Consider the following 13,224-nt stretch of genomic DNA (forward strand, 5'->3'; position numbering starts at 1 on the left):
GGGGGGCGCGGTCTGTGGAACCAGGGATGACGAAAGAGCCGGTTTCCAGTGCAATATGCGAAGAGGTGTCAGCCTCCGCTTTCTGAGTGCTGGATTGGAGAAAGCTGTTACTCCGGTAACTTCCTGTCATTGCCCAGCACTAGCTGGTGCTGAGAGCCGCCCTCTCCTCTCGGCCAAGCAGGGCGATCCACGGCCCTTCCCTGGCCCTTCCCTCCTTGTGACTGGCTCACGTCTGCCTTTGGGCTTCGGGCGCAGCGTCAGTCTTTTCAGCTGACGCTGAGATGTCATTTTAAACAGCATCCTCTGTCCTTTCTGAAGATGGGAAACTCTTACGCCGGACAGCTGAAGACGACGCGCTTCGAAGAGGTCCTGCACAACTCCATTGAGGCATCCCTGCGGTCCAGCAGCCTGGTGCCCCGGCCGGTCTTCTCCCAGCTCTATCTGGAAACAGAGCCACAGCTCTCTGCCCTGGAAGGTAGGAGATGCTCTGGGGTAGGTCCTGCGTCTGGTGCAACTCCTGTTGTAACAGAATGGGGAACTCGCTCCTCTCCCCTCTGTGCGGAAGAGTCTAGCAGAAAAGAATTATTGCAAAAAGAAAGGTGCACCTACCTTTTTCCTTGCCTAAGACTAAGTTTCGGCCGTAAAGTTACAAGGAATGCAGTTATTCATTGGATAACAGGGGGAAGGAAGAGGGCTGCGTTGGATTGTTGTGAGCTGGTTGTTACTGATGCTCTCATTAGAAGGTTTGACTTTCTCACTTGGGTAAGTCAGAAATTTTAACATGCTTTGGCCCTTGGTGATATTTTTTTCTCTCTGTCTCAGGATTCATGGCCATATCTTTGCAAAATAGTCTCTAGGTGGTTTCTCTTTGTGGTTGCAGATACAAGAGCCCTCCGGAAACTTTGAAAAAAACCAAGAACAAACCCTTATGAATTGAACGTGTGCCAGGAATGAATGAATCAATTATATTCAGGCATGGGGACAACTTTAGGATTTACTTAGCTATCCAGAGAGTAAAATGGTTGTGTTTCCAATCTTTAGTGTGTCTCTTTAATAGCCATGTGTTTTTTATGTCAGAAGTAACCCCACAGCAGTCCATGGGACTTTTGGTCAGTTTATGCCTTCCACTGGAAGTTCCCTGCAGACTTCACTTTGATACTGAAGGCAAAAAGGACCATTGTTTGAAACAAAAATAAATCAATTAAGAAGGCACGCAGGCAGTATGACAGATCCTGTATTAGGGTAGTCACCATGTGTGTGGGTCAGTGTGTGTGTGTGTGTGTTGGCAGGGTGTGGGGATGGCTGGCTGGGAGGGTTGCACATAAGGGAAAATGAGGCACAGAGTTGCTTGTGTGGAATCTGATAGTTCCTTATTCTAGCAGGGACACACAGTTCCTTGTGTCCATCTTTGAAATGTCCATACAACGTTAACTTTACAAACAGCCACAGTAAGGACCTAAAAGAGCTGGATGAGGAGGGTCTGGGAGAAACTGGACCATGCTCAAAAGCATGAATTAGGAAAACCAAGAATTCTCTGTACGTATCGAAAGTACGCACGTTTTCCAGCAGGGGAAGCGTCACTGCAACACAGGGAGGAGATGAGAAACGAGTGGGGGATACAGGCTGTGTTTTTGGCTAGCTGGCAGACTTGTGTAAAATGTATGCATTAAACAGTCAGCCTTAGCTACTTTCAGTACTGAAAGGCTTTGTTGCTAATGATAAATTAATTATGATGACAATGATGACTTAGTCCATGTGAATGGCACCTTAAGATCTACAAAGTTCTTTCCACCTGCACCCACTAAAGTGATTAAACCCCATGATTTGGGACGCTGGGAGATGGGTTTGCTTGCAGGTTGCAGTGTTGAAGGAGTGCCCGAGTCAGGGAGTTGCACCCTTAGCTTTGGCAGCTCTGTGATAGAAAGGGGGCAGCAGGTGGTTAAGTAGGCGGGGGTGGGGGTGGTGTGGTGCTCACCTGGGGGGAGAGAGGGGGAGAGGAGCAAGCCCTAGGAGGTTCCCTGCCAGCTTTTCCTCCTGCCTAAGATCTCTACTGACTACCTGGGAGGCTGCATCTCGAACATTCTGACTTGTTAGGATGCCCTCCCCTGCCGATAGGGCATTGGGCAGGTGGCACTTTCCGGGGACAGCTTTGAGGCGTCCCCGTCTCATGCCTCTCATGTTGAGTGCTGCAGGCGCCCCACCAGCTATCGGTGCAGCCCCCCTGTACGAAAACCAGAGCAGACCCTCCAGCTTTTCCTGTTCGTCGGGGAACAGAATAGAGAAATCCTCCCGAGGGGCAGGAAGGACAAAGGAGGGGTCTGGTGGGAAGGGGAACACTCTCTTTTTTTAGTTTGCTGGATGTCACCATGAATGGAACACACAGCTCTCCCCGTGGATTCTGCGTCATAAAACTTGGCGCCGATGGCTTGTCCTGGCCACACCTTGTTTTGTCTGTCTGTCTGCCAGGGTCTCTTACTGCTGTCCTTCCTCAGACAATTACATTAAAGATGGTTTTTATGGCCAGGCTGCTGGCATCCTAGACACCCCTGGGTCTGTTAACATCTTCCGTGTTCCCGAGCGTTGGCCTTATGACTTTGTTCCCTGGATTAGAGGCCTTACCCCACCTCCTTCCAGGGGAAAAGGCTTTTATGGGCTATTTAGTTTTTTTTTTTTTAATTTTTGGAGAAAGACCAAACAAAACAAATCCCACCCCAGCATTTTGAGATAAGTATTAGCTAATTAAACAAGATGCGGTTAATTCTTGCATCCCCACCCTCCTCAAAATGTCATGTGGTTTCTTCTTGTGGAAAGGAAAGAAAATGTAGCTCTACAGAGTGAAGAAGGGGGACAGCATCTCTGGGCGTCTGTGTTTTCCTGTGAAGGTCCTCAGCTCCCAATCCGGTTGGTCTTGTCTGACGCAGTGGTAATGCCGCCCCTCCCCGCCCCGACCTTGGCCAGCAGTCTGGTCTGGTCTGCTCCTGGCTGTAATAAGTCTCCCCACCCTCGCCACTGCCTGACTGATCCCATCAAAGGCCCTGGGATGTCTGGTGTAGACCTCTGACCTTTGAGGTCTGCTTTCTCATCCACTGGATTCTGAGCTCTTTCTTTGACTTTCTGAGGCTGAAGAACCTCCTCTCTCATTCTTTCGGAGAGTCTGAATTCTTCTTCCATTTGGCTTTAGCAGAATAACTGCAGACAGGCATTCCTGTGTGCCCTCAGAGCTCCAGGGTCTCTGAGTTCTCGCTTCTTCTTACTCAGACTGTTGGGGTCTTTGCCCTTCCCTCCCAGCCTCTGGAGCCCCGGCTCCGGGAGGAGAGTGCATGGTGCAGCCAAGTGCTCTGTGCCGCCCACTCCGCAGGTGGCCGCAGGACAGTCCCAGCCCCCGTGGGGCCCTGTGCTGCATAGCTGGCGCCTGGGGTCTGGGCGGAACTCTATCCCTTAGGCTACAGCCACTCCATGCCTGCATTTAATGGCAGGAAGAAAGCATCTGAAGGAGGCTCTGAGTTTATCCCCACCTCCCCCCGCTTGTGTGCTTCCTGAGTAATCTTTTTACGGTCTTCCTGCCACCTTGGTGTACTCTAGGCTCAGAAAGACGAGACACCAGGGTTCTTCACTTCCCGCTCTGACCTACCCAAGGTCACGGGCATGAGCTGGCTTAAAACGTTCAGTTTCTTCTGCCTCTTGTCTCATGGGCACCTTTAAAATGTTGGCCACTGTACTGATTAAATCCCATGAGGAAGACTGTGCAATGCTGAGGGCCGTATTCCCCCACATAGACTATAGCAGCTCAAAGTGGCCCTATAGAACCACCTCATTTTAAAGATGCAGGATCTGATGCACAGAGAGGTTAAGTAACTTTCCTGTGGCCACACAGACAATGGCGAGCTTGAGAACTGAAGCTTGAGTTCCCTGATTCCCAGCCCCTCTCTTTCCCCGCTGCACACGATTCCATTATTAACCTAGAACCACTTACCCACTGGATGGACTGAGGGTGCGAGAGCCGAGGAAGAGGAGGTAGGAGAAATGGGAACACAGAAACGAGCGCTAAAACAGGAGGCAGAGAAACAAAAAAGAAGAAAAACTGTCTTCCAGCCCAGCCCATTTAAGGATGCTTGTAATGACCCTATTCCATGAAGAAGGTTGCATGCTAGTTACTAAATGACATTTAAACCTGGACAAGTTGAGAAGGATTTTGGCCAAAAATGTCTATTAAGAGGAGTTAGGATGATACTTCCATAGCCTTGGAAATTCATTTAGATGAAACCCCTTCCTGAGCAGGGCTGGGTAAACGGGGCCTGAGGGTGTATGCCCATATCAGCTGGGCGTGCGTCTCCTGGGCACTGCCTCTGCACAAGCATTTTGTGGGGTGCCTGGGTCACAGAGATGAGCGAGGGCGGGGACTGCACTCTCTGGGAGCCAAGAGTCTGCGGGGAATGACAAGACGCTCTTTTACTGCCACGAGGAGTAGGGGACAGTGGGGTGTCCACGGCCAGTCCCTGGCTCTTCTGGCCAGTCCCATGTTTGCCAGGACTCCAAAAATGCGACTGCAAGACTTGAAAAAAAAAAAGTTTCCTAAAGTCATAACATGCTTGGCCTTGTTCTGGAATGGCGCTCTGTGTGTATGTGCCAGATTTGGGTGTGTTTGTATTTCTAGTCCTGTCTATGCATCCACTCTTCCCTTGGGGATAAACAAACACGTAGAGTTTATATGATGGGAGAGGCAGCTCACACTATATTTTGTATTCTAAGTGAGGCTGGATAGTCAATGGCAGAACATCAGCCGCAGAACGTGGGCCTCACATGCACCTGGGAACCTGCCGACTGTGCTTCTTAGCAGGTCACCGAAGAGCTGTGGGCCAGTCATTGGGTCCCTCTCTGTAAAATGGTCTATATCTTAATCTGGGGCACCTCTCGCAGAAAGATTTTTGGAGTGCTTCATGTGCCATTCTTATCCACCTGTTATGTCTGTATTGAACCCTCGTGCGTGAGCGGACTCGGGCAGCTCTGCTGGATGGAAAGAGAAGGAACCTGAATTTGAAGTCGTGAGGCCAGGCTTGGAGCCTGAGTCCATGACCTTGGGAAAGTCCTCTGACCGCGGCTGTCCCCAGGCTTGGGGCCTGAGTCCGTGACCTTGGGAAAGTCCTCTGACCGCAGCTGTCCCCAGGCTTGGAGCCTGAGTCCATGACCTTGGGAAAGTCCTCTGACCGCAGCTGTCCCCAGGCTTGGAGCCTGAGTCCGTGACCTTGGGAAAGTCCTCTGACCGCAGCTGTCCCCAGGCTTGGAGCCTGAGTCCATGACCTTGGGAAAGTCCTCTGACCGCAGCTGTCCCCAGGCTTGGGGCCTGAGTCCGTGACCTTGGGAAAGTCCTCTGACCGCAGCTGTCCCCAGGCTTGGAGCCTGAGTCCGTGACCTTGGGAAAGTCCTCTGACCGCAGCTGTCCCCTCTGAGCAGAGAAGGGGCACGATGCCCGACTCCTAGCGTGTCTGTAGGGATGGCTTAATTATTAAATGGCTGAGACCTGCTGACCCCTGGCTTCTGCCTGTCTCCTCCCTCCCCTTTGCCACTTCTAGGTGGTAGCCGAGTAGACCATGAGGACGAGGAAGAAGAGGGGGAAGGGGGACTGGAGCCCAACTGTCCCCCAAATCCCTACCAGATGCACCCTCCGCCCGAAGGCTGCTGTACCATGGACGGTAAGCCTGGCGCCTGGCCCCCCCGCCCCCCCCCACGCCCAGAGTCTACGGCTGTGCGCCGCTGCGTCCCCTGTGCTCCTGGCCCCTGGCTACACCACCCGGGGACTGTCAGGCTCACCGACCCTCGGCACTCTCTGGACAGCTCAACTTTACGAATGGATTTTGGGTCCAGCAGTTCATTTTTCTACACTGGTTGTTTGGAAACTAGAATATATCTCCCAGTTCGGGTCTGCTTGCGCTAACGTTTCCCTTAGACTGATTAGTAAGAATAATCTTTGTCCGCGATTGTGATTTACTGTTGAAGAAGGCAGATACATGTTCTCTCAGGAGCCCTGTAGAATCAGCATGTTACTCCTGTTGCGGTGTTGAGGACCCAAGGCTCGGGAATGCCAGGTGGGGGGCACCTTGGTCTGATGATAAGAGCTCGTGCTCTGCACTCAGAGAAACTTGGAGTAAACCCCTGGCTCTGTCACTCACTAGTGGGACAAACTCTCTGAATGGTGTACATTCATCTGCCCTGTCCCCATACCAGTCGAGGGATGTCACTAGTCAGTCAGTCAGTTAATTCACTAATGATTGGGCCCCCCACTCTGGAAATATGGAGATTAAAGGTAGAAGAGCCCCCAGTTTAATGGAGCTATGTAGGTAAGCAGACGCTTTGCGCACACGACGTGGAAAGTGCCGACAGGGTAGGGTGGGCAAGCAGGGGTGCCTGGGAGCACAGGAAAGTTTCCTTACGCGGGTAGAGAGTTTAGGGAAGGCTTCCTGGAGGAGGTGACCCGTTATCTGGGTTTTGGAGGATTAGCAGGAGTCTGTGAGAGGGTTGGGGGAAACTGGACATTCCAGATGGAGGAACAGCATGTGCAAAGGCTCGGGAGGGTTGAGAATATAGCCCATCTGGGGAGCTGCTAGCAGCTTATTTAGGTAGGGGTCTGAGGTGTGGCTGGGCAGGGCTTGGTGCAGTGGTCAGATGGGCTGTAGAGGTCCCAGGTACCCTGTGTGTGGGCCTGGACTTGACCTTGTGCAGGATGGCGGCGGGGGAGACAGTCAGCCATCACCAGGGCTACTGTTCCAGGGAGAGAGAAACCAGCGCAATGGCTCTTCATGAGGTAGGACTTCTAGTGTCCACATGTTAAAAGGTCACCTAATTAAAGAAGGAAACCGTGAACCGTCCAGTGGTCATTATAGTGATTTTCAGAGAATTTCCAAGTCAACACAGTAAATACTCTGTCCATGGCCTGTCTTCCTCCAGTTCTTCAGAAGGAAGGGCCCCGGCCATGTAGGTAGAAGGCCTGTGGGGTGCTTGACCTCAGCCTCAGGACTTTGCTTAGCTTCCCTAAGACAATGAAGGGGAACCACCCCAAGCTGAGGGGCAGACCTGGCTCCATACCGGCCCACCTCTCAGCAGCTCTGAGCAAATCATGGAACCTCTGTGAGCCTTGATTTCCATCTCTGCAAACTGGGGGCTGAATCACTTCCCCAGAGGTGATCCAATGAGAGCTTTTGCAGAACTTAACCTGGTCCAGTGCCTGGTGCACAGTGGGCACTGGCTCCGGGCCTGCCAACCTCCCCACCCCTCAGGGTCCCTTCGTGGCCCTCTCCCGGGGGCAGGTGGGAGACTCTGGACACAGGTGCTGTAGGTGGTGAAGCAGGTGCACGCCGGAGGGGTCTGTTCACGCTGTAGAGTTTGGCAAGAAAGCCTTGGGACCGTCAGGGTCATGTTAACTCTCATTGTCTCAGTCGGTAACTAAGGATGGAACTGACCCAGGAGATGGGGCCGAATGTGCCCTCATCCAGGAAGACGTGGGAGAGGACCCCTCCAACTAAATCTCAGCTGTTTCTCTCCTTTTATTTCCAGATATTTTAGGGCACTTATTTTTCGAATGGGAAATATGTTTAAAAGCTCTAAAATACAAAATGTTCAAAAGGGTATAGAGTGCAAGCCTCCTTGATGATCACTCTCCTTGTGTTCTGGTCCCAGGCCCTTCCCCAGAGGCAGCCAGCATTACCAGGCTCTGGCTCCTCCTTTGTGACATTTGCCTATTCCTCATACATGTGAAAAATGCAGGGTGCAAAAAATACCACGTTACTCACAATTTCTTATGGATGTATCTTGTATACATTTTAATTGACCGCCACTTGTCTGCTGGTTTTCCTGCTGAGTTTCCTTTGTACATGAATATTATATGGTGACACGATAGTCTTCAGAGGAATTAACATGCAGCAAGTGTCCTGAGTACATATGGTTGTATTTTGTCTCTTGGAACTAATTTTAAAGTCAGCCGCACGCAGAGGTGAGGTTTGTTCCTGACGAGATCTGGAATGTCCTCCCTTTGCCCATGCAGAGCCTGGTTCTGGGCAAGCCCCTTGGCGCACGCGTGAGCCCTGTCCATTCCTCCTAGGGTTCTGCCAGGCGGGAAAGGACCTGCGTCTTGTCTCCATTTCCAGTGAGCCTATCGACGTCCCTGCAGGCTTTCTCCTCGTGGGGGCCAAGTCCCCCAGCCTGCCGGACCATCTTCTGGTGTGTGCCGTTGACAAAAGGTTCTTGCCCGATGATAATGGGCACAACGCTCTTCTTGGTAAGTCCCTTCTTTGCGGTTCCATCTGCATGCGGGGCAGGGACAAGGGAGGCCTTTGGGGGTGGAGGGGCAGGCCGCCTTTGGGGACTTCTTCCTCAGCGGGTCCTACTGTCCCGTTTGTGTTTTTCAGTTGGCTATTTCTGTGTGGAATTAGGATGTAAATGAGATTTATTTTAAAATGTGACGAACCTCCTATAGAGAACCCGTCCTTTAGAATTCACTTTTTTGGGTGTTCGTCACACCTTTTCTAAGTGCCTACCTGTGTCAAGAATAGGGTACAGACCTGTCCTGGGTGGTTTCAGAAGCCATCAGACATGAGGTGGAGGGAGGACAGGGCCGAGTGTGTGTTCCTGCTTGCAAAACAGTCATACCTTCTCCATGAAGTAGGGAGTGATTCCCACATGTGCTCTTGGCTGTTCGGCAGTCTGGCTCCTTCACCGGGCCTGGTGTCTCCTTTGGAGGAGGACCAGGCAGGCGGACGGGCCGTAATGATCTGGTCCAGATGTAGCATCAGGAACAGTCTTCACTGTGGAACATTAAATTTCACGCTTGATCCAGCCCGCAAAGCTGAGTAGGTACACGCACGTCAGCGGATGTTTATTAAGCACAGTTTATGTCTGAGGCCTCACGTAAAGGACCGGAGGGGAGGAGAGACAGAAGGGCGGGACAAGAACGGAGCCAGAGAAAACAAGGAAACTGCCTCGAGGAGATGCGGCAGTGGGTTAACGCTGGGGAGCAAGGCAGGTGAATGTGGGCTGCAGGGACACACGCAGCTCTGGGACAGTGACCCGAGAGAGAAGAGGTTCAGGCCGGTGTGGGCTTATCGTCAGTAGTTCTTGAAAACAAGAGTAATCCCGGAAAATTCACTGCCCAAGAAGCTCATGGCGTCCTTCCGTCTTAGGTTTAATTTGCTCATCGAGCCCACTCAGGATGCAGCCTGCTGGTAGGACGGTGCTGGTGACTTGGTCAGTGTTTGATCTGGCGGCAGCCGGGGCTCCAGCTGAATTCCACCACTTTGTGACTGTAAAGGAATTGTGAGGGCAGTAAATCAAGGAGGTTCTGGGTCTTGAAAGGTGGAGACAAGAATCTTTCAGTGCATTGGCCGCCAGCCCCCTAACAGCTCCAGCTCCTCAGGTGGCCAGTGCAGAGGAAGTGGGGTCTTTGTTAATTGCTCGCCAAAAAGCCATCGGAGGTGGGTAACGAGGGCTGGTTGGTAATAACCGATGCTTTCTTCTTTTAAAATAACTTTATGCTCTCAGCTTGCACACTTAACACTGTTTAGGTTTCCTGCAATTAACCCTGATGGCTGCACAGGGCAGGGTGGCCCTGCAGCCCTCCTGGGGCCTGGGCTCAGTGCTTTTTAGTGATCTATAAAATGGGAGCTGTGAAGCATCTTGGGGGAAGGAATGGCTTTAGCTCCTAATTTATAATCCCTCCCCCCAATCTATAACGAAGGGAATCTTGTTTTAGTGACTTTGAATCAACCAAGGGATTTTGTCTGCGAAGATGAAGATCTAGGTGTGTGTTTCCAGTTGTTGACGGTAATTCATCAAAATTGGCTGACAGCTAAGACGGAAGAAAACACTGAGCTAGAATGTTCACTTTTTTCCTTTGGGTGTCAATGAGTCCTGTGTTCATTCAGCAGGCAAAGCATTAAGCGTTCATGGAATGTAGACCCCGGATGGCAGGTGGGCTTTCAGTTCAGCCCCGGGGCCCTAAAGTCAAGTCCAACCCTGTCCTTCCCTGGGGGTTTGCCACCTGGTGGGAAAGCTCAGGCAGACAGGGACTCAGCTCAGGGAGCTGCAGAAATGAAGCTGAAACTACATCTCCATGCCGCACGTTGTAGCTGGGGGGCTCCTGAAGGGTGCCCTGAGCCCTGGTGTTGGGAAGGGTGTCTCCGAGGGTGTGGTGTTTTGAGCTCGGCCCTGAAAAACCAGTGCCGTTTTGCCAGTCGGAGAACAACGACAGCAGCTAAACATTAATAGCAGCCACCTTACTGAGCACTGACTGTGTGTCAGAAACCGCTTGGTAGGATCAAATAAGCCGGCAAGTTGGGTACCTTATTATCTGGCATTTGTATATGAAGAAATAAAGGCACAGAGAGGTTAAGCGACTTGCTCAGGGTCACCCAGCTAGTAAATGGCAGGTCCTGAATTTGAACCCAGGTGCTCTGGCCCTGGTCTCATACTCCAGAGGACGGGGTGCTCTCGGGCAGGAGCGGGGGCATGTGGATGAAGGAGGATGGTGTGCTGGAGAAACAGGGTGGAGACTGGGAATGGGGGCTGCTTGGTCCCCGCTTGCGAAAGGCTACGGTGCCTGGGAAGTTTTTTTTTTTTTTTTTTTAAGATTTTATTTATTTATTTGAGAGGGGAGAGGGGGGAGGAGCAGAGGGAAAGGGACAGGCAGACTCCGTGCTGAGCAGGGAGCCCGACATGGGGCTCGATCCCACAACCCTGAGATTATGACTTGAGCCGAAACCAAGAATTGGATGCTTAACCAACTGAGCCACCCAGGCGCCCCAGCAAGTCATTTTTAAACTGTCGAAGTAGAGAGAAGACTATGGTAGGATAGTGTATCTGTCTTGTCTCTTCAGCAGTTACTAACACAGTCGCATCTCGCTCCTTTCTTCTCTGCCTTCTGAATTATTAGGAAGCAAATCCCAGACGTGTCATTTCATCTGTAAGCATTTCAGTGTGTATCTCTAAAAAGTCAGGGCTTTTTGTCAGAAATCTTGTACCATTATCACATCTAAAACGTGTAACAGTCATTCCATAACATCAAATATCAAATTTGATGTTCAAATTTTGTCTTATAGTTTTTGTTTGTTTGTTTGTTCGTTTCTACAGTTGGTTTGTTTGAACCAAGATCCAAACAAGATTCTCCCAAAGCATTTGGTTGACCTGTCGATAATTTTCTCTTCTTGTACAGGCCCCTCCTTCCTAGTTTTCCCTTAACAGTTTCTATGTTTGGAAGCGTTCAGATAAGGTGATTGCTGTGTTTTTAACTTGCATTTTAGAACGATCTCTTGGAGCTCACATGAGCAACTGATTTCTTCCCCCCCTCTTCCCAAGGGAGAACTAGAGGCTGGGGAAGTAGTTCTTAGCTTTATTGTAGCATTCTAGATAATCCCGGGTTCTTGTTGGTTATGTTCCAAGCCTGCTAATGTACCATCAGCGTTAGCCCATCTTTCCATGCGCATTGTCCCCGTCCTGTTCCTGTCTCCTCTGAACCCTGACTTGGCCCGTAAGGCTTTGCCTGCCTCTCGGGTGTGGCACGTGCCCGCCTATGACGGCTCCATCCTTTTTTTTTTTTTTAAAGATTTTATTTGTTTATTTGAAAGAAAGAGAGAATGAGAGAGAGCACATGAGGAGGGGAGGGTCAGAGGGAGAAGCAGACTCCCTGCCGAGCAGGGAGCCCGATGCGGGACTCGATCCCGGGACTCCAGGATCATGACCTGAGCCGGAGGCAGTTGCTTAACCAACTGAGCCATCCAGGCGCCCTGAAGGCTCCATCCTGAAATAGAGCTTGGAGCCCCTCTCGAGGTCCGACCTCACCTGGAGGCCCCGTTGAGCCCTGCCTTGCCAGGAGGTCTCCCCATAGAAGGGAGAGCCTGGCTCCGTGTGCACGCACAGCGGGTGCCACCTGGGCTGACAAGCCCGGCTAGACGGGGACCTGTGGGACCAGCGATAGTGCTGCCGTGTGTGGTCACGAGAGACTCGATTTTATGGACTGTCTCCTGTGCTGTAGGACGTCGAAGGAACTGTGTCTCTCAACTCTGGATATTTGTGCCTGGGAGTCTGAGGATTTGGGCTGCATCCCGTGTTCTCTGTCTTCTCAAGAGATTATCAACTCCCCAGTCCTGAGGCAGATTTCCAAAGAGAATGGCTCATTTTATGCATCCTTGTGAAAACTTTTATTGCCTTGCAGACAATTTCGTGAAAAATTAGAATTACCTCATGTATTCAGCTGGGGTGATTTCAGCCATTCCCTCGGTCTGCTGGGACTGGTTGGGAAGCCGTCCTGTGGTGTTCTTGATCAGCCCCTTCCGTGGTCCCAGATCACCTCTCTGAAGAGCAGCCTGTTCTCCTGGCCAGAAATTGTTGCCAAAGCAGGAGAGCAGCTTGCTTGCTGCCTCCCTAAATATTTGCAGGACCGTGTTCCCCCTTCTGAACCACAAGGAGGCGTTCCTGACGGTCTGTGCTTCCCAGCCCTGCGTCTGAAAGGGAGCCGCGGTTCCACAGCCCACGTTACTCATGGAGCCAGGGCCTGACATCTGTGTAGCTGCTTCTGGATGGCCGTGCTGGCCTCGGCATGGCGCTCATGGCATCCCGCGGCCTGGCAGTCATTCTTGTCCATCCATCTCTTCAACACTTGGTGTCAGAATCCCTTCTTGAGAGCTTGGAAGATTTCTTGGGGCCTCATTCTTCGATGGCAGTTGAGCTGTGCGTATCTTAAGGGATCCAGGTTGGAGACAAAGGCATAAATAAAAAACAGTAGGTTATTATTTCAGAGAATATGCAGAAATCCTAAAGTGTTCACATGGATCGTTGCCTTGTTTTTCCTGCCTTCCCTCCCGATATTTACTGACTGTCTACCATGTGCTGGATGCTAGTCTGTGCACATAAACTTACATGTACACACACAGCCCCCACCTACGTGCACTCACACCATGAGGCCGGTGCTTTGGAGCACGGGGAGAGTTAATGGGGGAAAAAGATGTGAATTTCGATAAACACAAAAGAAGAAGTTACCATGGTCCTCTGAGCAGTATAAAGAGTGGTAGGGGGTTGAGAACAGCAAGCTTCAGTCCTTTGGGTCAAGGAAAGCTCTGAAGAAGTCGACATTTGAGTTGGGCCTTGGGTGACAGTGGGACACACAGAGGTGGGGCTTCCGTGGGAAGGAGCATGAGCCTGGAGGCAGGAGGGTGGTGGGCGTGGGCAGAGGGGTCCAGTTGG

General features: G+C 51.4%; 1 protein-coding gene across 4 annotated transcripts in view; it reads left to right on the forward strand.

Annotated features, from left to right (window-relative positions):
• The first annotated feature begins 318 nt into the window (after nt 1-318).
• GREB1 (growth regulating estrogen receptor binding 1) overlaps nt 319-13,224 on the forward strand; it is a 71,935-nt gene continuing 59,029 nt past the window's right edge. For all 4 annotated transcript variants that reach the window (XM_088026161.1, XM_028099471.2, XM_088026162.1 and 1 more), the window contains exons 1-3: nt 319-475; nt 5,571-5,690; nt 8,093-8,269. In XM_088026161.1, the coding sequence (XP_087882287.1) occupies nt 319-475; nt 5,571-5,690; nt 8,093-8,269 (454 nt within the window). The remainder of the gene's footprint in view (nt 476-5,570; nt 5,691-8,092; nt 8,270-13,224) is intronic.

This window comes from Eumetopias jubatus, unplaced genomic scaffold (genome assembly GCF_037043125.1).
Source record: "Eumetopias jubatus isolate StellerSeaLion01/CBP00866 unplaced genomic scaffold, mEumJub1_p1.0 scaffold_9, whole genome shotgun sequence".
In the NCBI taxonomy this organism is placed as follows: Eukaryota; Metazoa; Chordata; class Mammalia; order Carnivora; family Otariidae; genus Eumetopias; species Eumetopias jubatus.